General features: G+C 43.3%; 3 protein-coding genes across 11 annotated transcripts in view; all 3 read right to left on the minus strand.

Moving 5' to 3' along the window:
- Positions 1 to 793: 793 nt before the first annotated feature.
- On the minus strand, positions 794 to 5,279 carry LOC139335115 (C4b-binding protein alpha chain-like). 3 transcript variants are annotated; one of them, XM_070968563.1, is made up of 11 exons: positions 5,144 to 5,279; positions 4,842 to 5,039; positions 3,756 to 3,855; positions 3,600 to 3,673; positions 3,040 to 3,255; positions 2,754 to 2,948; positions 1,857 to 1,953; positions 1,676 to 1,749; positions 1,413 to 1,592; positions 1,124 to 1,309; positions 794 to 1,038 (listed from the first exon to the last, which is right to left on the minus strand). In XM_070968563.1, exons 1-11 carry the CDS (start codon positions 5,199 to 5,201, stop codon positions 1,013 to 1,015), a joined length of 1,404 nt encoding a protein of 467 aa, XP_070824664.1. In that variant the 5' UTR covers positions 5,202 to 5,279; the 3' UTR covers positions 794 to 1,012. The 3 variants fall into 3 exon arrangements, with proteins under 3 accessions (XP_070824664.1, XP_070824665.1, XP_070824667.1); XM_070968564.1 differs by having other exon boundaries at positions 879 to 1,038; positions 2,754 to 2,945; positions 5,144 to 5,278; XM_070968566.1 differs by lacking the exon at positions 2,754 to 2,948 and having other exon boundaries at positions 879 to 1,038; positions 5,144 to 5,277.
- Positions 5,280 to 7,736: 2,457 nt separating this feature from the next.
- Positions 7,737 to 18,945, minus strand: LOC139335459 (6-phosphofructo-2-kinase/fructose-2,6-bisphosphatase 2-like). Of its 2 annotated transcripts, none has more exons than XM_070969069.1 (17): positions 18,831 to 18,945; positions 17,957 to 18,119; positions 16,917 to 17,042; positions 16,366 to 16,462; positions 16,028 to 16,094; positions 15,873 to 15,947; positions 15,731 to 15,787; positions 15,500 to 15,624; positions 14,742 to 14,949; positions 13,844 to 13,990; positions 13,657 to 13,761; positions 13,221 to 13,350; positions 11,383 to 11,445; positions 11,232 to 11,296; positions 9,446 to 9,646; positions 8,865 to 8,922; positions 7,737 to 8,778 (listed from the first exon to the last, which is right to left on the minus strand). In XM_070969069.1, exons 2-16 carry the CDS (start codon positions 18,036 to 18,038, stop codon positions 8,869 to 8,871), a joined length of 1,602 nt encoding a protein of 533 aa, XP_070825170.1. In that variant the 5' UTR covers positions 18,039 to 18,119; positions 18,831 to 18,945; the 3' UTR covers positions 7,737 to 8,778; positions 8,865 to 8,868. The 2 variants fall into 2 exon arrangements, with proteins under 2 accessions (XP_070825170.1, XP_070825171.1); XM_070969070.1 differs by lacking the exon at positions 18,831 to 18,945 and adding an exon at positions 18,604 to 18,645.
- Positions 18,946 to 21,798: 2,853 nt separating this feature from the next.
- Positions 21,799 to 26,019, minus strand: part of dlgap4a (discs, large (Drosophila) homolog-associated protein 4a) — an 80,479-nt gene continuing 76,258 nt past the window's right edge. For all 6 annotated transcript variants that reach the window (XM_070968115.1, XM_070968118.1, XM_070968117.1 and 3 more), the window contains 3 exons: positions 25,267 to 25,358; positions 24,720 to 24,872; positions 21,799 to 24,280 (listed from right to left, as the gene is read on the minus strand). In XM_070968115.1, the coding sequence (XP_070824216.1) occupies positions 24,056 to 24,280; positions 24,720 to 24,872; positions 25,267 to 25,358 (470 nt within the window). In that variant the 3' untranslated portion in view covers positions 21,799 to 24,055. The remainder of the gene's footprint in view (positions 24,281 to 24,719; positions 24,873 to 25,266; positions 25,359 to 26,019) is intronic.

Consider the following 26,019-nt stretch of genomic DNA (forward strand, 5'->3'; position numbering starts at 1 on the left):
TTGTTAGTCTTAGAGGAGGCTGTGTTGCACTATTTCTCAGCCGGGTGCAGTGACTCTGCAAGAAAGCGAGTAAGTATTTCCCAGAATTTAAGAACTATTCCTTTAAAGTTAAGTCATTGCAGTCTGATTGGTCCCATTATAATCCCAACTCCTTCAGCCGCATATTCAACCCTCTGAACAAAGAGTCGACGCCTGCTCTCGGATATCTAATGGATATTATTATATCAGGGACTGTGTTTTGCCCCCGCTCGTGTAAATAAAAGATGAGTGAGATGGTGCACTTCATGTGATGCACCCAAACTTCGGGATGACACAAAGGGATTTCGACCACGTTGTAAAACTTACACGTCTCATTAACTTGAGCCACAGATTCAGGCCACGCTCGAAACTCCCCCTCCGACCAGAATCAGCTTCTTTCCTGCAACCTGATTTTTTTTTGTTTGTTTTGTTTTTGTTGAATTGTTGCCTTTTAAACGAGAGTTTGCTATGATGTATCATAGAGTTGATAATGATATTTGCACTTGAATTGTAATTGCTCATGTAAAGAAATGTCTGGATTTTTGTATTGTCTTTTTAAATGAATGGAATTGGTGTTCTTATTTTCTTGTAGCTTGTTTGTTCATGAAATGCTCACTCACCGTTTAGTCTATAGAGATGATACACATAACATTATCAACTGTAAAAAAAAAAAAAAGAAAAAGCAAAAAAAACTATGTACAGAGGTGAATGAAACAAGTTTGTACTTGTTACTGCCCAAAACACTTATCGAAATAAACATACTGTACTTCAGCTTCATTTCAAACATATTTTAATGTCTGTATAATGAGTTTATACAAGTTTTATGAGCAAATAAGAAAATATAATCACTCTAAGTGCAATATTAAAAGGTGGATTTTATAACAGATTACGTCTTTTAGAAGGAAGACAGTGTATAGCTTTGTTAGAGTCCCTCCTCCACTGACTGCTGGTGAACTGCTTAAGCAGGTTGATTATTGTAGGTTCACATAGCAAATTAGCGCCTCCAGTAGGTGCGACGTGCTGAAATAACAGGTGGTAAATCAGGATTTTAAAGTGCTGTAAAACTAACATCAAGCAACTCAAATACGAGGAGTTGATTCCTTACCTGCGCGCGTACAGCTGGGCAGGCGAGGGGACCATCGGCCGTCGCTGCCACAGGTGATGATGTTCGGCCCGGTCGATGTGTAACCGGGGTAACAGTGGGTGATTATCGTGTCCCTGTATTGATACCGCTCTTTCCGAACTCCTCCCCAGAAGACGCCGGGCGCTTTTGGAGATGGACATGTGATTTCTGCGAGGAAGTAGAGCTTTTATCCTAATCGTGTCAAAAAGGTGTGGCAATAAAATGTTTAACTTTTTCCAAACAGTGCTGCGACACTAAAAGCTTCAGCGACCTTTGCATGTCGGAGGAGCAGCACTCCACGTCCCGTCCTCGGTGCACCAGATCTCCTTTGGTCCATGAAGGGTCCCCACACGACACCGATAGCGAACAACACTCCTGTACGTGTGAGGCGTCTCCTGACGGCCCTCCATCTCTGCGTTCCTCACCTCTGGAGGCGCCTCACAGTCCACAGCTGGAAGAGAAACAGCAGCGTAAGAGGGAGAGGAAGTAAAGGCCACCGAGCAAATGCTGCTTTGACACAGATGTTCACTGCACCTTCACAGGCGGGGACACGTCCGTCCCAGCCTTTACTCAGGCAGCGTCTGGTTGCGTGTCCCACAAGACGATGTCTGATGGAGGGATGGGTGTAAAGTCACATTTTCAGAGCTGGAGAAAGTTAAATCTTTGAAGTGTGAAGAATAAGAGTGTCAGAAAGCAGCGCAGGACGTTTCCTTACCCCTCGTCACAGACAGCTGTGGCAGTGTCTCCAAACTCCACTCCAGTATATGTAAACTGTCCATTTGTAATCTCTCCTGCAGAGCCACAGGGCTTTCCTGCAGAGGGTGAAGAAGGAGGAAAAGGTTCAAGAGCTTAACGTTGTTTTTTTTTTAATGTATACACGTTGATATTTTGCCATAAATAATACCTGACGGCATACAAGTATAGCTCAAACAATTTGTCGATTGCTAAAAAAAAAAATTGCACATTTCATGTGAAGATTTTCTGCTTTCCACTTTCTCAACATTTCCAAACCAAATTATCAATTGATCAGTAGAGAACATAACCAGCGTATTAATTAAAAATGAAAAGAATCATTAGTGGAAACCCTGCAGTTAAAAATGAGCTCCGCCTCAGCTAACAGTAAAATCCTGTTTTTATATTAATGCACAAGAGATTAACAATAATCAAATAATAAATGCTATAATATATAACAGTATAACAGTCACATGGGACATTTTCCTGATTAACCAAGTAACATTTTGCATGCAGGACTTGTACTTGCACCAGAGCATTTCAACAGTCTAGTATTAATACTTTTACTGATTTTAAGGATCTGGCAACCCATTACAATCAAGTCCTGATATAAAGTGTCCTGAGTTATTTTGTGAATTGCTGACTGTCTGGCAGGTTTGACCACATTCAAACAACTTATCTAAAAAGCTAAATCACTCCAGCACACTGTGGAAACGTTAGCCGCAGTGAAACATAAAAAAAAACCCTGAAATCATCCTTTAAAGAGAATTAACTTTCAACCACCAAATTTTCAAACACTTCAGATTTTCAGTGAAGTAGAAAAGCACTGAGAAAGCTTTAAAAACAGGCCTGAGTGTGAAGGATTAGAAAAAGCGCTCACGTTCACATCTCAGCAGCAGCGGCGTCCACTTTCCCTCTTTACACCTGCGATACCTGCTGCCGCCTGCTTGGATGTATCCGACGTCGCACATGTAATGGATGCTGTCGCCGGAAGCAAAAGATGTCATTGTGAAGTACTTGTCGGCGAGGTGGGCGTTGGAGCCGCCGACAGCGCGTGGCACGCCGCATCCACCTGCTGAAGGTCGTGCAGGGAGGAAAGCGTCCATTAAAAAAAAAAAAAAACAGTTCTACACTGAGACGTCATCAGACCAGAAACACTAACTCACCTTCTGTGTCAGGTAACATATCAGGTGACGGCAGGCACTGAGGGGGCTGAGGCTGCCACTGGCCTCCAGGACCACAGGTGATCTCCTGAGCTCCATCCAGCTGGAAGCCCTCGCTGCAGGCGAAGGTCACGTTGTCTCCCACCCGCCTCACAGAAGCAGCTCCACCGCCGCTCACAGCGTTGGCCACCACAGGGGTGGAGCAGGTGACCTCTCCCTCTGAGGAGATTTAAATCATGTTCATGTTAAAACAGCCTGAGACTCGCCTCAATGAAAAGCTCAAGACAGCGTCTGCAACCCACAATCCTGCTGCACCGACACGACTGGCTTATTTAAAGTCAGATACATGTGAGCATTTATTTTCACACCTTTGTTACTATCGTGGAAAATCTGTTAACATGAATGAAGGGATTAAAGTGAATCACCTCCCTGTGTATCAGTTGTTACTCATCTTAACACCACCCACTGAAGATCAGCTCTTAAGGTGCAGCAGCCACCGTGCGTGAAGAACCTGAATGAGTTTCAGATCATGAGTAAGAACGCTCTAATCCACCGCTGCCCACCTTCACATGACGGGAAGTCACCGGTCCAGCCAGACTTCTTGCATATCATGTAGTTGAGTCCTTTCAGAGTGTATCTGTCAACATGAACGTATGCAGTCAAACACAAATTCACAGGCGTGTTCTGACCACGTCTGACAGGATTTCTTTCAGGCTCACCCTTTGTCGCATGTAGCATAAACCTTCTCCCCGATGAGTGAGTTCCCTTCATAGTGGAACTCCCCGTTCAGCAGATCCCCGGCATTGCCACACGATTTCTCTGTTAGAGATGAGATGCAGAGAGAGTGCATGAGAACGGGAATCAGGTGAAATGTGATTTGCTACAAGACCCCAGGACAGCAAACACCTGGTCTGCTGAAGTGTTCGTTTGAGATAAAGCAGCCGTTGATTTGTCTCATTCTATATCAAAAACATTTCATCAGCTGGCTTTGGACTCTACAGATTCGAGCTGTACAGACCAGGTGAGAGCAGGTGTTAATCAGGTGAGGGAACAACCTGCAGGGGATGAAATTCAAGCACCTGGAGGAGCCGAGTAGACTGACTTTACTAAACACAAATCCATGAAAAGCTCATCTTTTTTCACTAAGAACAAACAAGGCAGACAGTTTCTTTCAGCGGTCCTCCTGAAAATTAACGGGACATGATACACACACTTCCTTATTTTCTTGTCAGCAGCCAGCAAACAAACCGCAGAAGTTAGCTGAAGACTATGAATATAAAGTGAGTCAGTTTCAGGGATTGTTAAGACACCTGTTTCTGTTTGCCTTTCACACTCTAAACACTGGTTTACAGGATGAGTGTCAGCATGGCTCAAACAATTAAAGCAACCAGTAACTCCTATTAGTGTGTGGTATCAATATAATTTTTTTTTTTTTTTTTTTTTGACTGACGAAGACACTTAAGTGCTGAAACTCTGTTTGCACTATTGAAGACTGCATTTTAATCAGTGTGCTTCAAGCTTGAAAAGATGTGAACTAACTCTGCTTACTAAATAAACCCATACCTTTTCCTTTTCTCTCTATTTTAAGCGTATTTTAAGGCATTCAAACAATGTTTAAATGTTTTTTTTCTTTAACTTTGCTCTAATAACATGTACTTTTACCTTATGGCCGCTAGAGGGCCTCAGGTAGCTTTGGTCCTTAAAATCAGCTGGTACCGCAGACAAATCAACCATCCACCTTTCAAAACAGACTCTGACAGCCTCCCCAGCCCTTTCTTCATGAACTACGCGTGTCAGACACTTACTTTCGCATTTCAGAGTCAGTTTGGTCCATTTTCCGTCCACACACTGCACAGCTCGGAAGCCTCTGGACGGAGTGAAGTCCTCGGCGCAGTTATAATAAACCTTCTCCCCGCTGCCGAACTTCAGTTTGCCGCTGAATCTGGCGTCCAGCCTGGTGTGCGGGTACTCCGGCGGTGCAGAGCATTTCTTTGGCTCCTGAGCTATTTTTTTTTTTTTTTTTTTTTTTTTTTTTTTGGGAAGATTAACTACCGTCAGTAAAAATACCAGAACAACCACAATTTGCGAAAACGTGTCTTCAATTTACCTGAAGCGAGTAAAAGAAACGCTAAGATGAGGCTGACAGTCCGGGCGGCGCTCCCCATGCTGCTCTGCAGAAAGATCACAAAGTGGCCGCAGGAGGATCAGATGAGGCAATTTATAGAGGAGCGGTGGCACAGCCCATCTGAGGAGCTGGGATGAGACAGACAGACGAGAAGACAAGAGGACAGCAGCGAACACGACACATAAAAAAAACAAACAAACATCATTCACATCTGTCAGAGAGCCACCATTTCCTTTATTTTTCTAAGGATCCATTAAAACCAGCCTAAAGTCCTGAAAGATCCACCAATATTAAACAAAGTGTAAAATGTGCAGATGCTCAAGAATCATCACACCAGCACAAATCACCTTAATTTAAGATTAGATTAATTGTCCAAATTAAACACTTTTAATGGGGAATATGATTCATAACTCATCAACATGAGTCTTAATTCTTTTTTTAATTCAATTTTTCCATCTAGTGCTGTAGTTCCTGTGCACATGTGTATAGAAGTGTTTTTCTTGCATACCTCAGGTCAGCTTAGTGTAAGTCGTGTGTTTTGTAATATGCGAGTTGCTGCTGCAACACTGTAATTTGCCATAAGGGATCAATAATGTATTTATCCATCTATCCAACTAACTGCAACCTGTGACATGAGGCCAGGAGAAGACATTGCTTCGTCTGTGGGGATCAGAAGCCATAAACGTTGTGTTTTGAGGTCTTCATGAGTTACAATCTGCTGGACAGCCATCTGAAGAACAGGAGAAAGTAAACAACAACATGTTCGTCTAAAAAGAAGAGCAGCGTGAACACAAAGTGGGAAATATCCATTATTTCCACCTGCTGCCGCCCAGCGTTCAGCTTCTAAATGTGCTTCAGCAGGTAAGGAGTGTCACTCTGAGAGAGTCCCTCTGACACACGGTGCAGATGTTTGGACTCCTCAGCAGCTGGACGGTTAAAAGCAAACTGAATCCAGTTCAAGCTTCATTAATTAAAGGCTGTAATCGCATAAAATGCACATTCTTTTTATTTATTCAATAGTATTTTTCTCTAAAACTGAGAATGACTAACACATTGGAGTGCGTCTCTTTCTCTGTAAATATCCGCAGCCCATTCTTTGTTTAACGTCTGCAATCAGCCTGGAAATTAATCAGAGCTTTTTATCTGAATCCACTCATTCAGGGTCGTTTCAGGCGTCACAGAAACTCGCTTAAACTCGATTAAATCCTCTGAAATACAATTGATGGCTTGACGTTTCCCCGATGACTCACACAGCTGTTAAATCATATTCATTTAAAGTCTTGTTTCAGGGCTGAGCGTGCAGCTCGGCTTTGTGCGTATTTATAGAAGTGTAAGAGGTCAGAGTGATTCTGTGATCATGTTTGTGATCATACCGGATGTCAGTGTTGAATCTGTGAGATTAAGAAAATCCTGTTGCACAAAATGGATCATTTGATTGGTTACAAATAGGGCTGTCAGTTTAACGCGTTAATTAGATTAATTAATTACGCTGCAAATTAACGCGCTATAAAAATTAACGCAATTAATCATGAGTGGCAAGTCAATGCGCAAGCATTTTGAATTTGGCCCTTTGAGTGACCCGTAGGCTGCATCCTACCTGCGCTACTAGTCAAAAGCAGGGTGACAACAGACGCGGATGCGACACCGGAGAGCGAGGCAAGCCTACTTGGACCTTTGAACGGCAAGTTTATTTATAAAAAGAACAAAGACGGGACTATTAACAAGAACGCAGTGATTTGTACCTTGTGTAAAAAAGGATTTTCCTATCACCGTAGCAGCTCCAGCCTGAATTATCATTTAAACGCCACATGTAAACATGTAGTTGCTGCTAGTGCCGCTAGTGCTACCGTGAGCTCACTCCGCCAATCCACACTTGATGCGTTAGGAAAACGAATGAGCAAAGCCACGACAGAAAAACTGACAAACTCAATCGCAAAGTGGGTTGCTGGTGATTGCAGGCCGATTTCAATCGTGGAAGACGAGGGCCTAAAAGGCGTTTCAGATAGCGTCATCTGACTCTGATTTCCAGCTACCGTCGAGAACTACAGTGATGAAAAGAATTCACCAGCTGTAATGTGAATGTCAGTGAATTGTAATGTCCTAGAATTCAAATTCTTTATTTGGGGACCTTTAGCAGATATGAGATTAAAATGCGATTAATTAGATTAATTAATTACAAATCCTGTAATTAATTAGATTAATTTTTTAATCGCCTGACAGCACTAGTTCCAAACTAGAAATGGTCTTACCTCTGTCTCATTCCCACTGAAATAATAAATAAACATCATTCTGACCAACACCAAGTGTTACCATCAACATCTAATTGACTTATCTACATGTTTTCTTTTTTTTTTTTTTGACACGTGTGTGAAACACAGTAAAAACATCGTTTATGTCACGTTCTGTTTTTGAGCGCGGGTGATGTCCGTGTCTCCGCTCATTGGGGACACGACGTCCACCAAACAGGAAGGATACTCCCAATGAGCTCACACACACTTCTTCACCAAAGTGAACGCTTTTCTGAGGTCACAATAATCCCAAAGACTCTGGAAAAAAAAACAGAAGCCAGCGTGAAAAAATGCTTAAAATGAACTTTATTGCATGAACCACGCACAGCACAGAGTGCAGTAAGACTTTTTAAGACGTCCAGATTTATTGCTGATCCTTCAGTTAAGGTGAAACACACACTTGCGTATCGTGTAGATGCTAAAATATTTGAAATACTCTTGATTACAATGGTCACAGCTTCGCAGTCCTTTAAATAAAGGCACTTTTTTAACGATTAATTCATCCCTCATATTAAAATCAGTCATGTGAATGGATGTTTTCTGCACAGTCCTAAATAAACATACAGTTTCTTTGTGGAGGAATTAAAACTCCTAAATATCCAGTGCTGTTGAAAACTCAAAATATTTGCATCGGTTTTGTGGAGTTCAAATCAGATCAGCTTCACACGATCACAGTGGGCGGCTGAATATATTAAAGCTGTTATTGGAGCAGAAGGCACCGCGTACAGGCAGGCATGACCGGAGAGGAGAGGGGGGACGAGCAGAGCTGCTGCGTTTTACAGAGCGAGACCAAACGTTTCTTGTCTTTTTATAGCTTGTGTCTGCTGTCTGCGAGCCCAGCCTCCATTTAATACGCTCGAAATGACGCTTCCATATAAAATTATTACTACACCTCGTCAGCCCACCCGAGCAAAGGATGGGCATTTCGTGGGAATGTTTAAATAAGTAGCTTTAAGAGGAAAAACTAAGGCTGTGCATGGCTTCCTTCAACAGAGGCACAGTCTTACAGTGAGCTTCGAATGAGGTATACAGCTTACAATCAATGTCTAACACAGCATCATGTGACTGTAGACTACAGTGTGTGGAGTGTGGAGTGTCTTCACGACGTCTTTACATCATACATCTGAGGTGGATTTGAAGGCTGTGTGCAAAGGCATCAATTCACGCATGGAGGTGCGCACTGACGCTAACACACACATGAACCTACACGACAAAAACCAAACAGATAACACGTTCAGGGTGACACAGATGTGGAGTGTGTGGTGGCTGAAGCTGGCTGATTTTACTGCTGGTCCTCAGATCTGGTGATACACCCGTGTGGAGAAAAGCCTGAGAGAAGCGGGGACAGAAGAAGGCGTGAGGAGGAGAGTTCAGATGTCCCATGTGGCAGATGTGAGGAAAAAGGCTGAAAATACCTCTTTAAGTGCGAACGCAGTCGTTGGCGTCTGCTGCGCTGAAGCCGTTCACGGAGTCCTGCAGGATGCAGAGCGATGGGAGAGGAGGCAGATTAATGAAAACACCGAACCAAAGAGGAATGAGGCGTTTGTTTGGACTGGCACTGACTGAACTACTGCGCTCACATTAAAATCTGAGCTCAGCAGCCAGAGCCAAACACTCCCTCTCTGTCCCTTTCCTGTCTTTGAAGTGCAGTGAAATTAATAAAGGTCACTTTGTGGGCAACAAACACACTGGAAAAAAGTACATTTAGCTCAAAAACAGCCATAAAGCTTCATACTTCACCTCCAATCAGCTGATCACATAAATCTTTCACTTGCTTTTATCTTTTATCTCCTTAGTTTTTCAATCTGTGAAGATCCTGACACACATTTATTTATCTTGTTATTCCCATTCTCCTCACCACATTCCCAATTTCACGTTAATGTCCCAGTACGTCCAGAGCCGTAACTGGTGCAGGGTTTGTGTGAATCATTTACTTCCCCTCCATTTAAAACATGTTTGAAGCTCTTTTACAGACAGTAGCATCCACAGCACTGACCTCGCCTTGCAGCAGCTCGGCCCCCTCGGACGCCTCAGAGAACTGCATGCTGGGTAAAGTGGGGGCCTGGGACGTGCGGGCCTGCGGAGGGTTGCCCACGCTGTACAGGCGAGGTCGTTTGATCTGGTCTTGGCTGGACAGAGGGGTGAAGCTGTTCCGTCGGTGGAAAGCCGGCGGCACAGCGTCTGTTCTGGCTTTATTCTGGTCAGTGAGGAAGAAGAGGGAAGGTGGACGTTTTAAACCATGTTTTATTCATGTTCTGCTAATCTAACCTCTCCTGCTGCAGGTCTGAAATCAGTGTGTGCTGCGGTGACAGTGACGGTGAGAAGGCAAAGACAGAAAAGCAGCTGCAGAGACAAACAGCCGTGATGTTGGTCTCAGACGGAGCTTTTCTCACCCGTTTACGAGGTTTCTCGGTGAGCGTGGTTAGGTGCTGCCACCCACTCTGTCTAGGTTTCAACACTCGTCACTCATCAGCACAAACTCACACTCTAAACCCGTCTGATTAGGAAATTAAACCACACAGGCACGGGGATGTGTGACACGTAGATTCCCGGATTTATGCGCCAACACTCAGTCCTAATTAGCATTTTCATATCAACAATGGCTGAGCTGGCTCACAGTGATGAACCTGAACCCTCCGCAGAGCACTTCAGCGTCTTTCAGCTCACTGTTTTGATTTCACTCTGAGTGTCCTCATCAGGCAGGAAGCTGTTTTCAGCTAAAAAGCTCTGATTAACCCAGAGTGAGCTGCCTGTCACACATTCATTAAACTTCATTTTCATTAACCGCTTTTGTCTGCAGTTTGATTATTCTCTTTATTCACACTGAAGGCACCGTTTTTTTCCCTGTTCTTATGTTCTCCTCATTTTATACTCCTTAATCTCTTTAAATATGAACTCAACAGACCGATCACTAATTACTTTTCTGGTGTTTGATGATGGTTTATATACATGCGATGAATTCATGAGAACACAGGCGCTGTAAATAGCCAGAGCCATGCTCAATTCTTACATGTAATTGTGAATTACTCATTACAGTTTAAGGCCTGGCTCTATCTCAATCTGCCTTCCAGCACCTCTGACACACTGCAATGAACATTTTACATCTTGTGTGTTGAATGCAGCTTTTACTGAGGCTTATGTGCTGGATTATTTCTTGCGTCAAGCCAAAATAGAGTCACCCACACAGCATTAGAGGCACTAGTAGGAGGATTTTACTATTTTCAGACAGAGCCAAGCTAGCTGTTTCCCCCTGTTTTCAGTCTTTATGCAAAGCTAAGCTAACTGGCCGCTAGCTGTCACCTCAGATGTAAAGGACAGACATGAGAGCGGCATCAATCTTCTCAATTAACTCTGCTAAAGAAAGCAAGATTCCCAAAATGTTAAACTATGTCTATAAAGTGGTGTCTCCTCTTAACGGCTGTGGAAGTCAGAGATTGTGCATGTGAGGCCACTTTCACAATGGCTGAGATTTCTAAAGCCTAAAATATAAACATGCCCTGATCCACGCATCTCTCTGAGTACACAGTTTTTGTTGAGAACCTAAATAGAGTTTTTTGCATCTGATGCCAGGACGTCTGAGAGACAATATCTGGCTCCTGAAAGCTGAAACAGCAGTGTGCAATTTTGGTTTGACTCTTCAAAGCCAGCCCTGGTCAGAGCGCTTCGTCCAGTCACGGCTCAAAGGGTTAAACTTCTCCTTCAGGCTGCGCAGACACGACCACGGACGGAGCGAGCCGGCCGCGTGTTCATGTCTCACAGTAATAAAAAGGTCAGGAGCTTACTAATGGTCTGTCCCTGTGAGTGTTGACAGCCTCCACCTTCAGGTCAAACTGGTCCACTTTACAGCCTGGTCGAGGGAGACAGGAGACAAACTGGTCACGACCCCACAAAGGAAAAAGTTAGGTTTTGCTGATGAACAGTGACGTGACTTACCATAAGCCACAGGGGTCAGTTTCAGGACAGTGTGCAGGGGACACTTCAAGTACGGTAGATCATCTGTGCCAATGAAAACAAAAACAGTGAGACTTTCTGCGCCGTGGTTGTGTCGTCATGTTTGTGTTTCCACCTACATGTGAGAGGACTGTTCTCCATGTCTGGGATGACATGTCTCTCCGCTGTACAGCTCTATAACGAACAGCACACGAATGCTGAGTTAGGACGCGTCCCACAGGAGGATGCAGTGGGATAAAACGCCAGTCAGAGCTGCACCCACACTGGCGGCTTTCGCTGTGGTTCAGGCTTTAAACAGATGCTGCAGCGGCGACCGCTTCCTCTGCTGCCTGACGAAACGCGCCTGCCAAAGCCTAATGACGGATTTGTTTTTGAGCTGCATTTTCCGCACGAACCGCCCGCTCATGATTCACGTTTTCTCACCTCATGCACATTTCAACACGGATATTTTATGTATTTACAGGCAAGCATCATTCTTTAAGATGAACGAGGTTCAAAGGCCTGAGTTCATTTCTGTTTCCTTGTTTTACAAAAACCAAAATAAAAGTGTTTTAAACAAGAATTCTCCACTACGGCAGAAAAGATTTGTTAGCGTTGATGATCCTGTCAAAGTGTCACTGCTTTTAAGAAACCCCACAGATATCACCATACACAGCACTGTATGTGCTGTATGCATGTTTCATTGTTATTGCTAAACACCGTGGAGAACATCAGCATCCAAGAAGTGTTTGAAGTGCATCAAACTACATCCACAAGGCTTCATCCGACGTACAGATCCACTGTGGCAGACAGCAGTTCACTCCCATCCCTGATCACATTTGGCCCCAGCAGTTAAAGCCATGGTGGTGCTCTGTCACATGTTCACCCAGTCCACTGTAAGTACCCTCAGGTAAACCTGCTGTAATTAGAGATCTAATAGCTGTGAGGGTCTATTTTTGAACACACGGCACCTCCTTACAAGCTTCTCACTTCCTGTATGTCTAAGCCTGTTAGGACACATGGACGTCCAGAATAAGGTCACATGACGGCTGGAAAACACCAGCCAGTCTGACTAGTTAGCTGACGTCTGGTGTTCCTGCACATACAGTAAATAAGATATCTACATTTGATTTGCCTCCTGCGGTTCACATATGCGCTCTTATTTTAGCTGCTTATTTTTCCCTCGAACACAAACGCCTCCCCTCAATCAGGCGCTGCTCTCATTTCATCGGCCCGCTAACTGCACCGTCACAAATCCGCAAAGGCAGCAGACGGAGGAGAAAAGCACATTTCAAGGCCACAGACGGGCCTGAATGTTGTGCTGTTGCATGTCACATTTCAGACACATCAACAAAAACAGAGCCCTTGTGCGTGTTTTTGTAATGATGGTGCGGTTTGCAAATTGTTTCTCGCCCACTCCGGCTGCACTTTGCCAGCTGTGTTTTACAGTAAATCTGCAAACCGAAGTGGAGCATTTCCTGTGCTCCAGTTAGCTTTGTATCACGGCTGCAGAAGCTCTGCTGCCTCATTAAGGCTTTCACTTGATATATTAGACTTCAGGTGGTGCTGAATATCCCTCCAGTGTGTCTTCAACAGCCCCCTCAGAAACGTTTAGTTTAGCGGCAACTTGACACTATTTTCCAGCACTCAAGGCAACAATAAGGCCTTGAATTACTTCAGCAAGCTGTTTTGCTAAAGCACCGTTAAACACGTGTCCCCTGAGTAAAATTATCATAGAGGTTTTAGATAAGTGATAAAAAAACAGCTTTCAGACTCAATAGTAAATGTGTCTTTGGAAAGCAAGGCTCTGTCGGGGCGTGCATCATGTTTGTGCATTTAACCTGCGCTCTTGTCCAGGAAATAGGCGAGCAAGCAGCGCATGACGGCCTGATGACAGATGACCAGCACGTTGCCCTGGCGCTCCAGCTCCATGATGACCGGCTCCAGCCGCTGAACCAGGTCCTGGTAGGACTGCGGAGAGAGGAAAGGTTCAGGAAATCAAATGATACGGTTCAGCTTTGTTCTCTTTGAGTTAGTGCTGTCAAACAATTAAAATATTTATGTTTTTCTTACATTACTAGCAGTGACCACAACTTATAAAAAACTACAAGTTCACTAGGTCACAAAGAGCGTTAATCTTGCGATAAAAAAAATGACGTTGTTAAAATTGATTTGCGTTAATAACGCGATATTTTTGACAGCACTACTTTGAGTTAGTTTTCATAGATCACACATGAGCGGTCAGACATCACTCTAGAGGGAAGACGCAGCTCTTACCTCTCCTCCAGGGTAGCGGTAATGGTACTTGTCCTGGTCCCTCAAGGCAAACTCCTCTGGGTATGTTTCCTCAATCATCTTATACGTCATCTCTTCACACACTCCCTGAAGCACAAAGTCATAAAAACACTCAGAATCTGTGACACACCCTCACTGCGTCCTCTCTGTAAGAAATCGGGGGACGTACAGCATCTATTTCATTCAGGATCTTCCACTGCTCGTAGGGGACTCCCAGCTCCTCTGCCGTCTGAATGGTGCGTCTCAGCTGGCTCGTCCAAACCTTCAGGTCCGTCAGACGATGCTCTTCCACAAAACCCTTCAGAGCAGCTGCAAACTGAGCACATGAAAGAGACTTTAGATGTGACACCGTAATGCAGAATAACTAACTAATAACTATAGTACAATTTTATTCACACCATCGAACTGAAGTTTCAAAGCTCGAAACTTAGTTGTAGATTTCACACGATAAACAAAATTTATAAAAGCTTGTTAAATTATGCTGCACGTCATATCAAAGGTCTAGTTTAACACTTTGATAAACATTATTTGCTTTCTTTTGTAACCAGAGTTAAATGATAAGATGGCTACCACACTCATATATATCTGAATATGAAGCTACAGCCAGCAGCTGGTTAGCTTAGCTTAGCTTAGCTTAGCACCGGCTCGTCATCAAGCTCTGCAGTGGCTTGATAATGAGCCACTCATTTGAATCAGGTGTGCTGAAGCAGGAAACATCCAAAACATGCAGGGCAGAGGGGCCCGAGGACCAGAATTGAGAAACACTGGCTTAGCACAATGACTAGAAACAGGTGGAAACTAATAGCTCATTAACACATTATATCTTTTTGGTTTCAACCATGTAAAAGAAAAAGAAGAAGAATTAGAGGCAGCCTACATGTTTCCCCTTGTTCACAGTTTTTATGTGAAGTTAAGCTAAGCTAAGCTGCTGGCTGTAGCTTCGTGTTTAAAAAGACAGATGTGAGTTATACGTGAACTTCCAAAATGTCAAACTATCCCTTTAAGACTTTTGGAGATGCTGCTGTCTTCATAAGGGAACATAAGGGTGAGATGACCGGTTAAAGCACCTGTCTCCCCCTCTTCGACAGTTCAGAGTCTCCCCCGATGCGCCCCTCCTCGTTGTGATGGCTCTCTCCGTGCCGGCAGAGGTAGATGGAGTGGGAGTGTACGTGGATGTTCATGAGGTAGTACACGATTTTGCTTTGGATGTAGTCCTGCACCCTGTTGACCAAGAAACGGCGGCCGACGTTGATGACCTGGATGAAGGACAGCTTCCTGTGGGTCAGGGCGAGGAGAGGACGAGAGAAAGTGAGTCAATCACACAAACATATCTGGAAAGTGACTCAAGGGTAGAGAGGGGATATCTTGTACTTGTGGTGTAGCCTAAATATCCTGATATTTCATCCAACACACGTCAGAGTTTCAGGAAGGTCAGCAACTATTTAATTAAGCATGTGGGGCTATTCTCAGCTAGGTTGCTTTATTTATTTTAATACACATACCTTGTGGTTTTCTGAAAATATCGCCAGTTAAATACTTACTTAAAAATCAAGCAACTCAGCCAGTTGGCAGGAGTTAAAAAAGAAAAAAAACAAGCTCTGAGTCTGGTTTTCCTGAAATCACATGACTTCAACTTCTGACAAAATAAACAACAAAAGACTGTATATCAGCTCCTCACATCAAAACCCTTCAAGATAAAAACCATCTGAGCAAGAAATGAGCTTCTGTCTCCACCTGCTGGACAGTTTCTGCAAGTACATGTCCTTAACAGCAAAATGACACAAGAAATGCAACTAGAAGCGCCCTAGGCAAAGTGGCCTCTTACTTGTCGTGTTCGTCCGGATCTAAAGGTTGGTACGTCACTTTGTAACACTCGATTCTCTTCAGAAAATCCTCCATGACACTTTCTCTGTCCCTCTCAGGGTAATCTGGACTGGACACCTTCACATCCTTTGTGAGAGAGACATTTGAAGAGATGATTCAAGGTGACATCTAACAACGCCAGGACAACAAGTCTGCTCGTAACTGAGCTCAAAGGCATGAATGCATCATATACCAGGATATTTGTGGCGATGACATCCGGATCGTCACATATGGATTCTACAAAAAACACCTAAAACAAGACGATAATCATTAGAAAACCATATAAAAATCTATTATCTGAGCTAAAATGACATAGACATCAACGCATCTCTCACCTTGTATGCATTATCTTTTGCAAAATTAAGGATGAGTTCCCTTCTCTCTCTGGTCGTGTTGGTGGCATCAAACACCTGAAAGACACCAGAGGACATTCAGACCAAATCAGATTTAAATTAACAGCAAATATAAATACAGTCCTGTGTGTCCTTACAGCGATCTGACCTCCCTCCTCATTCAGATAGGCCTTGACATCCTGCAGCGCCACCAAGGCACACTGTCTGTGCAAACACAATGAGAACATCGATCGGGAAATCAAAGCCATTGAATGCATCTTCAGGACACAATGCGCTGTAATAACTGTATTGCCGTTTGTTAGACAAACACTGCGCAGTCAAAAGAGGCATTTGCATGCATGAAAGTGAAGCAGGTGTTTTCCACAGCTGAATAATCAGGACAGAAACTCCCCTGAAGCACATGCAGGGGGACGAATGTGGGAAAGGAGTCCATCTATAAGAGCAGATTCAGGGGAAGAGGAACTCTTTTACTCACTTTCTAATTTCCATTGCTTCTTTATTGTCATGTCTGAAGAAGTCATAGGACTTGTACGACTTCACGGCTTCTCTCCTATAAACTCCAAGGTTAAACACTGCAGAGCAAAGAGAGAGAGAGAGACACGCAGAGACCGTGACAAGGGTTACAGTGTGTTCTCACCTCAAACCAGTTCTCCCGGTGCTGCATTCTGTTTATATGACAACATAAGTGCACAACTCCAAACAGGGCCGCTCATTCAGGGGCGCTGACATAAATATTACGACATTAAAACAGCATAGCCTTAAGCGCAAGATTTTCAGCAAAGTAATATCTCTGAATGTCATAACAGGCTTCATGAAGGAAAAATGGATCAGGGTGCCAACCTGCCTTAAGCTACCTTCAGGTGCACATCACGAAATACTTTCATTTTACAATCACTCTGACATTCCCCAGGACTCTCAGAGGCACTGAATCAAATCTGAAACCGATTCTCAGCGGCTTCATTTCCTGCAGACAGATCAAAGGTTACAGCGGGGATCAAACATGGCGTGTGTTGCTTCTGTGCTGACCCTTCGTTGGCACTCCGATCCAGTTGAGGTAGCGTGTCAGCTTCTTGGACATGTAGGTTTTCCCCCTGGCGGGCAACCCAATCATCACTATCACAGTTGGAGAGTTGGTCATGTAGGAGGCCCAAGCTGCAAATCACACACACACACACAATGACCACACACACAGTGACTTTTGTTGTTAAGCATACAAAGACATCTGACCTACAAACCCCCTTCATAAACTGTTAAGTGACTCTTACTTTAAACTTGCTCACACATGAGCAAGAAGAGGGAGGGCTGTGAAATGATCCAACGTCCAACGTTAACGTGTATCTTAACATTTCCACCGTCATCTCTCGCCAGCCGGTTAATGTTTCCCAAAGACCTGCTGCTGTGCTACCCGGTGAGCAGTTCCACTCTAACCTTGTTTGGGACATGAAACCCTGTTTCTTTCTCTCCCTGTTCTTTCAGTCCAGGTCCCCTGAGGACCATCCTCAGCTCAGGGAAAACAAGCGTGTCATAACAAAAACCCGGCGAGACCAGACCTGACTGGAGATTTTTTCTAGCAGATGTCTGTGAGAGTAAGGCGTCAGCAGGCGGGAGTATGTTTGGGCTCAGGACATGTTTTGATGGAATCGTTTCAGATCCTCACATTAAAGATTCCTCAAATTCTCACTGAGGAGATAAAATCAAGCCGAGCTCAGCAACATTTTTACACAGCTGATCATGGACCCTGCTCTTTACAATACACTACGCTTTCAAGGTATGTGTGTGGTACCTGCCGTTACAAACACACCCACACACTGTACACGTTCTTTTGAATAACAGAGGGCGCGTCAAAGTCGACATTTAACAATCAATGCCTGCTGAAACCTTATCGCTTCTCCTTACTCATGGCCTGCAGACTGAGACATGTGATTACAGGAACTGTTTGGAGTGCGGTGTTACAGCACAGCAAGTAAGTGAACAGAGTTCAATAATTAATACAGAGGAGGTTAATGTGTCAGATAACGAGTCATCGTTTCAGCTTCAGGGCACGCAGAGGGAAAAAAAACACTCACAGCACTTCTTCTCATTGGTCCTCTGGTCTGTCCTCTTGGACTCTGCTGGGCTGTCTGCGGGTCTCTGCTGTCTGCCAGCCATGATCTGCGTCCTGCTGTCCTGTCTCGGACGGTCTGGGGGACAGCAAGCTGTGGTCACTGGTAAGACGAGGTCAGCATCTCTCTGAGGACAGGATGTCGCTGTATCACATCATCATCGTCACACCTATCATGTCACCTGATGGTACAGCTGGTTACAGTCAAACGCCAGCTGATGTTCAGATGCTGTGTAAGGTGATAGTACAGTAATGTCTTGCAGGAATGCATCGAGGACACCAGACATGGGAGACAAAAGTATTTTTTACAAGCTCACTATGAACTAAACAACAGTTAATTAAGAGGAAAAAAATAACCACGATGCCACTGTTTTATATCAATGATCAATTGCTTGCTCACTTGTTTCAGGGCCACTAACAATTAATCTGTTGAATATTTTGGAGCTTCATTGATTCACAGTTTGATCTATAAAATGCCAGAAAACAGTGGGAAAATGCCGATCACCGTTTTTCAAAGCCCAACATGACATGTTCACACAGCCACACATAGCAAATTAGTTAAATATAATCAGGTCAAACCAGTAAAGTAACAGGTTAAGTCAATATTTCTACCTGGAGGACACCTGTCTGTAAAAGAGCAGGCGTTTTATCTGTGCTGTTCTGCCTCACTGCAGGTCTGTCAGCTCCTCCACATTAACACTGAGCTCTAACGTTCACTTTCGGCCCTCAAAGTTCATCACTTCTGCTTTTACGGAAATTAAATGTCGTTTAAAAAGACAAAGAAAAGATGCGGAGCGGTAAAATGAAGCGAGGAGGGAGGGCACTGGGACGGTACTAACCTCAACCAGCAGGTGCCTGGAGATACGCGTCTTTTTGGTCTTTGTTAGGGTGCCAACAGTCGGCTTTCACCGCCGCCGGAGGCTCCTTCTTCTTCCCGGAAGTTTTAGCTCCTCCTTCATCCCGGTGACTGCTGCTACCGGAAGTTCACTACTGTCTACGGCTTCCGGTTATACATTCCAAAATAAAATCTTTTAAAGACAGCACCTCTGGGAATACTTTTTCCCAATAACATCAAGTATTAAGTACAAAATTAAATACGCCTTTTTAGAATTTCTGAGCAATAATTAATCTATATAAAAAAATGTTTTCAGCATATAATAATCTGTGGTGAAAGACGTACAGACATCTTTTACTGCAGTGAAAAACATTAGAAGTAGATGTCCTGCATGCAAACTTTTATTTTAGTACATACATAGTAAGTATTGGCATAGCAGCAAAATGTACTGTAAGTATTAAAAGTAAAAGAAGGCTGCTCTATATGCAAAATTGCATTATCCATTGTTTTATTTATTAAATACATTATTATAATTAAAAGTAATGATTACATTTTATTTTGAAGGCAGTCTTGTGTTGCTATCTTCCGCTGACTTGCCTCCTGCTGAAGATTGCGCCTTCACTATGAGGACTGCGGGAGGCGCTATGGTCAGTAGTTGTGACGGAAGGAGGTGCTCGTGATCCTGTTCATTAAAGGAGAATGTCACTTAATGTAGAAAGTTCATGTTCAGTCAGTCACGTGGTACTGGAGTCAGTATTATGAAGCCATTGTGTTACAGGAAAGAGTTCTTATATTCTCATTGTGGTCACATTTCTGATTAAGCACTGCAATGTGAATTGTGCTCTCACTCACTCAGGAAAACCCTGTAGTCAGCTGGTGTCACATCATGAATCAAACTTCAGATACTATTGCTTATTAGATTATCTGGAAAGCACTCCTACAAAAATGAGTCATGTTGGCATACACGACCACAAATACAGCACTGGCAGAAATGGCTGTTTATTTAGTGTCTCTCAAACACTCAGCTGCAAGAATACATGGTGCTAAACCCTCCATCACTGCTGCAGAGTAGATGAAAATCAGATCTTATGTGTTATCCCCACAAGGGATCCTTCGAGGTGAGGTATGAGAGGACGAGCGGAGGCGAGGTGGAAGGATGCTCACATATGTGGGGGTGAGGCAAGCACTGTTTGTTTGACTGCAATTCTTAGGGGTTTCTCCATTTGTTTTAATCTGGTGTCACCATGTTTTCCCAACTGATCTGATTGCACGGTATGTGGACACCTGCACATTAAACCCGTGACTGACTGTTGAAAATTTCACTCCTAAAGCATTGAACACACTGCTGCAACAGCCTCCACACTGCTGCCTTCCCTCCACAAGATTTTGGATCCTGACTGGAGGCATTTCCTCCCATTCAGCCTCAAGAGCATTAATGAGGCTGGATACTGAGGCCTGGCTTAGAGTCAGTGTTCAAATTAATCTGAACGGTGTTGGATGAGGTGGACGTCAGGGCCACTCATGTCAGTCAAGCTGTTGCACAAACCAAACGGAGAGAAATATTTCTTTATTGACCTTGTCTGTGCACTGGAACATTGTCATACTGAAACAAGAAAGGGCCCTCCCCAAACTGTTGGCGCACTATTGTCTAAAATATGTAGCGTTAAGATTTCCCTTAACTGGAACCAAGAGATCGAGAATAAAACCCCCAGACCAAAAACACAGTGTGGACACTGGTGTCCGTATGCTTTTGGTCATATGGTGCATGTCTCTGTGCTGTACACTGTATTATATTTTTTGACCACGTACTAAGGTGGAGAAAATGAAAGTGTTCTGCTGACCCTTGTTTTATTTTAAGTTATAAAACAATAAAAAGCACAAAAAGAAAAAGAACAAAAGTGGCTTTGGGATCACAAAGACAGGTTTTTGGACACTGTTTTCCTCCTCCAGATCCAAGAACAATTGATAGAATTGAGGTAATTTGTTTAAAACATATATCGAAGGAAAACCATACATGCATTCCAAAACTGAGTGGCAGTCCCCTTTAATTCTACAGCTTATTTCATACAGAAAATATGCCACATAACTCATTGCAATCACAACTGTTTTATTCTCTTAAAAGAAGCTAGCCTCACAGTGTCTAACTATTACACCATAACATTAAACAACCCTTTGTCTGTAAGATATGTGCTTATTTTGTAAAATAACGTTCGTCAGTACAAGATAATCTGGAACTACATAGTTTTTGCTCATTTTCGTAGCTGGATCTCTGAGAGGGCAGAGTGGAGGGCGGGTACCGGAGTCAGAAGGGGCTCGTGATTCTCACTGTGTTTCCGTCCATCAAGCCTGCACAATGACCCCATTTTTACCCCAAAAGTATTCACGACAACTGGCATCGACTGTGTCTCGGACAATTCTGCAATTTCAAGAAATCACTTAAGCGGAGAATAGTGCCTCGTTCACACGGCGGTTGAGCAGCACATCCACATCATCTGCCTCCAGAGTTGCACCTTCTGGTCATCGTTTGTCCATTTTGTAGCCCTTTAAAACTCAGGAAGTACTGGTAAACAAACTGTCTGAAGATCCCTGATCAGGTCATGCTCTCTTAAAGTTCAGCGTGTGGGCAAATAAAGGGATCCGGCTCTCAATGACATGAAAAAGGAGAGGACTTTCCACCGTTTGTCACAGTTAGAAACTTTTACGCACAGTACATACCCTGAATGCCTTACACAGATTGAATAGTCTCAGATCATTTGCAAGACTCATTTAAAGGAGTACTGAAAATTCACCGGCAAGGATCTTTGTATATTTTTATATGTAAGAAGGCCATGCTTTTAGAGATTACACAGTAACAATAGAAAGTCTAATCTAATGATGATTTATTTGTGTGTAATATTAACTGAGCAGCTAATATTACTGTTGTATTATGGATGAGAGCAGTAAAAAAGACAGCAAGAATGATGACCAGGACATGTAGCAAAGGGATGTTTAATGATTTCTTTGGACAATGAAATGCACATGTCCATTGTTGATGTAATACAAATAAGAGAATAAGAAAATCAACAACTTGGTGTTGTGTCAGCATTCCCAGTTCAACTTCATTTCTTGTTTGATGTTAACTAAAAATTCAAAATGGAGCTTAACAAGATGTCTGGAGTGTCGCGCAAGGACTGACCAGTAGGGGGAGAGCCAGCTCTTACTAAAAAGACATAACAAAACAAAGAAACTGGTGAGTCCACCTACACTTGTGCATGAGAGTCTGCTATGCCCTGTTCCACTCATGGACCCTTGGCACTTGTGTTTCCATTTGAGAAAACCGAGACGTGGAAAATATTCCAGTCCCATAATCAAAGTGTCATGAGTTTAGACAGAGACAAGGCATAGCGCATCTGGAGTGAGCTGATGCAAACACAAACTTTTGCTGAGCAGATTAAATAATAATAAAAAAAATTACTTTAAATAAAAGCTTTATCAAATGACACTGAAATGCTGACGATCACTGCCGTGTTGGCACAATATGAAGTCCCTCGCAGCACCATTAATCATAATTACAGAAGTCAAGACATGTTTAGGTTGACCTCATTTTGGATGAAAGTCACAAAACGTGTCAAATGACGTTAAAATTTAAATAAAAAGAAAATGTACCACAGGTTTTCATTCTCAACAAACGCGGGTGGGAGTTCAAGCTGCTTGAAAGAGGAGTGAAGGAAGTCCAATTAAACCTGCACTTCACTGCAACAACCCTTACCGAAACGTGTCATCCTTCCTAAAGAACACCGAGTAGCACTGGAACTGAATCATCTGGCGAAGGCTCGGAGCGCTCTACCAATTAATTTTATGGTTCTATAATAAATAATCCATCCATAGTGGTTTTTACTGTTGAGTTTGTGTTCAACCTGAGATTTTAAACATTTCAAGGGCAGTCAGTTCAGAAGAGAAATAAACATTCATCCTTCATGCTAACAAAGTCTTCTTGGGAATGCTGAATTAAATAATTTAAGACTGGGTACCTATTGCATTGCTTGCTCTAACATGATTTCATTATTGCTATGCTATTCCATTGCCTTTCCAGTAGCAAGTATACCCCCACCCTATCACACATGGTCCGGTTGAATGGGAATGCCATATCAAGTGGTGAATGTCTTGGTCCCCTACATCGCGTGAAGGATGCAGCGAAAGTCAGAATGATCAGGCAGAACAAAGGAGGGCAAACTTGATCTGAGGTGAGTGGAAAGTGCAGTGATCAAGTCAACACATGAGCTGTAAATGCATACATTTCATACATTCCTCTGTGGCTCACTGGCTGGGCACTCATTCCTCACATCCCTTCACAAAAACAAACCAATGTAAGACTTTAACAATGGGTGTTCACAGACACAGACTGTGTAGTGTGCATTTGTGAAAAAAGGGGGGGGGGAGAGGGGTGGAGTGAATGATTGCATCAAGTGCGAATATATCATGATGGTACATGTACTCAATCTATAAAAAACTACCTTGATACTGAACATTGACCTCTTTCTAACAAATAATCTGGTATACAACATTTACAAAATCAACATTGTAATAGTGTGATATTTCTAATATATATGCTACTGCCTTCCTCTGGTTCTCTGCATTTTAAACCTCTGAGTACATTAACACCGTCTCATAATTCTTACACAGTAAAGCGTACACACCACACCCAACGAGTGGCAGCCTAATACAAATAGAGAACAGGAAGACTCTGTGGACAGCGAGTACACCTGCATGTGTGTCCTGAGTGTGTGTGGATGGTAGCTCAGCTCGTAAACCTGGCAGCCACAGCTTGCCGGTAGACTCAGCAGTGAAGGGAGTTTTAAGAGAGTAAACTTCTGGGATACCAAGATTCTTCAGCTCACAAGGTACAGGATGTCCTTATCCATGATACTTGCACATTTAAGACAGTCCTGCTATACTTTAGGAGATAATAATTATTATAATGTCAATAATAACAATAACAATAGTATTAAACATCTGTCAAGGTCATTTCTGTCCCATGGCAGCTGGCTGATGATCCGCATTATTCTGGATTGTTTGTGTGCCCCGCGATGCCCACGTTCCTCCTGTCATCAGCTGTGCTGCTCTGAGGGATCGGCCTCTGTGCATCCGTTGTACGTCTGTGTGTTCGTGTCAGATCTGTCTGTGTGTTTGTGTCAATGAGTGTCTGGTGTCGGTCAGGATTGCTCCTCGATGATCGCTGCTGGTTCGCTCTCAGAGGCGGGTCTGGGCCTCGGGGACGTAGATTTCGATGCTGTCAGCGCTTTCCGTGGCGGAGTTCTGTCGTACTGACGCCGCGCGCTTTGCTGCCATCAACCGTTTCCTGGCTTCTTGCCGCTGCTTGTCCACAGCTGAGTCCACGCTCCTGTCCTTCCCCGCTGACAGCTTGGGCTTAGACTGCTTCTTTGGCACAGATGATGGAAGCTGCTTGTTTTCATCCTGAGGAAGTCACGTCAGAAGGAAAGGAATAAGGAACAGCGTGGTCCAAGCTGAAAACACATCCTCTAGCAGCGCTAATATACTTTCATTTGCATTGAGTAAACATTTCAGCTTAAACAAAGTTAAACTGCTCAAGCCTCGAGTTTAAGACTGCAACTTAAAATCTTCATTATCAATTAACCTTCTGACTATTTTCTCAACTAACTGACTCGTCAAAAATACTCTGAGCCAAGGCTGACATCTTCAAACTGTTTGTCCAACACCCCAAAGAAATTCAGTTTACAATGATATAAAGAGAAAATCAGCAAATCCTCACATTTGAAAAGCTGGCACCAGCAAATGTTCAAAAAACGACTGAAGGATTTAACAGATTTTAAAAATAGTTACAGATGAACTTTTGGCTCAATAACTAATTGACTGAAACAACTCGACTTGTCACCTTCTTCTCTGGTTTCTCAGGAAGTTGCCAGTTGTTGGCTTTCAGTTGGTAGAGCTCATCAAACTTCATGCTGATGTCTTCTATTGAGAGTTGCAGCAGATCCCAGAAACCTGCCAGATCCTGTGCTGTTGGTCGTGGGTTGGCGTTTACGTTCTGGTGAGAGGACAGTGAGACAGTATAGAGGAGATGAATTCATCCATCTGTATTTTCAAAGCAGCTTCCTTTCAAGCAAACGGATGAAGAGAAAATACATTTCACAGCTTTCAGCTTTCGACCATTAGCGGAGAAAACCTGGCTGGGAGGAACAGCTGGACAATCACACAAAAATCTATCACCGTATATCTGACTGCATAAATCTTCAAGAATCTCATGTTTCTGCTTGACTTCCTTTCTAATGTAATACGAAGACCTCTGCATGTCAGTGTGTGCAGGACAGAAGATGAAAGAAACCTGGGTCAGCAAGAGGTTGAGAGGCCAACAATAACATGTAGTGAGAAGGGGAGTGTATCAAAAGAGGGATTGAGCTGGATGTAATGGAGCCACTCACCAAGTTCTCATTACAGAGACCTCTGAACTGCTCGAACTTCTGCGACATGAGGAGCTGAGCACTGCCGACTGCACTGCGGATCGTCCCCAACACTGCAAATGAGATAAATGACAAATCATCAAGCTGTCAAGAATAGCTGGAGAGGCAAGAGAAACATTTTGAGCCTCTTGAGTTCCAGAGAGTACGTACAGTCTATAAAAGGGTTAGAGAGCCATATCAAAACATAAGAGGGGGTGACCATGTAGAGTTTATTCCAGCTGTCTTGTAATAAAATATTTAACATTTACCATTTTCACATTCTGTGACAGTAAATTATTTCCTTAGAAGTAATATATTATCTCAATCTTAGGGAGGATAACAAATTACTCTTTATTCAGCTATTTCCCGCCTAATATTTGCATGTAAATGGAAATTCATAATTCAGGTCCACAGAGAGCAGGAGGAATGATAATCTGATGGAGCCTCTACAGCTAGTCCGCTCCTTGCTCATTCATATTTAAGACACTGCAGAGATAGATGTGCCTAAAAGCCTGAGTGGTATTCAGGGAGATGAAGAAGTGAAATGACTCGGCGGAGGCTCTATTACAGCTAAAACAAAGCTTACTCCCACTCTAATGAGCAGCGTTACTGTGAGTCAATGGCAGTAATGACTGTCGTGCTTTGCCTCATTGTCCACAGTCAACATGGACGAGCATTGACCTAATCCCCCTTCTGTGAACCTCACGAACGGGACATCAATTCAGCTCTTTACGT

Source organism: Chaetodon trifascialis, chromosome 8 (assembly GCF_039877785.1).
Source record: "Chaetodon trifascialis isolate fChaTrf1 chromosome 8, fChaTrf1.hap1, whole genome shotgun sequence".
Taxonomy (NCBI): Eukaryota; Metazoa; Chordata; class Actinopteri; order Chaetodontiformes; family Chaetodontidae; genus Chaetodon; species Chaetodon trifascialis.

Bases quoted from the DNA above. Each gene is read 5' to 3' on its own strand.
- LOC139335459 (XM_070969069.1), bottom strand. From the start codon at position 18,038: ATGGCTGGCAGACAGCAGAGACCCGCAGACAGCCCAGCAGAGTCCAAG. The intron at 15,948-16,027 runs GTAAGGACACAC...GGTGTCTTTCAG, and splicing joins AGGAGGGAGGTCAGATCGCT to GTGTTTGATGCCACCAACAC. The intron at 11,446-13,220 runs GTTAAATGCACA...TCATTGGCACAG, and splicing joins TTTCCTGGACAAGAGCGCAG to ATGATCTACCGTACTTGAAG.
- LOC139335115 (XM_070968563.1), bottom strand. From the start codon at position 5,201: ATGGGGAGCGCCGCCCGGACTGTCAGCCTCATCTTAGCGTTTCTTTTA. The intron at 3,856-4,841 runs GTAAGTGTCTGA...CATCTCTAACAG, and splicing joins ACTGACTCTGAAATGCGAAA to AGAAATCGTGTGGCAATGCC. The intron at 1,039-1,123 runs GTAAGGAATCAA...CTGTTATTTCAG, and splicing joins GCCCAGCTGTACGCGCGCAG to CACGTCGCACCTACTGGAGG.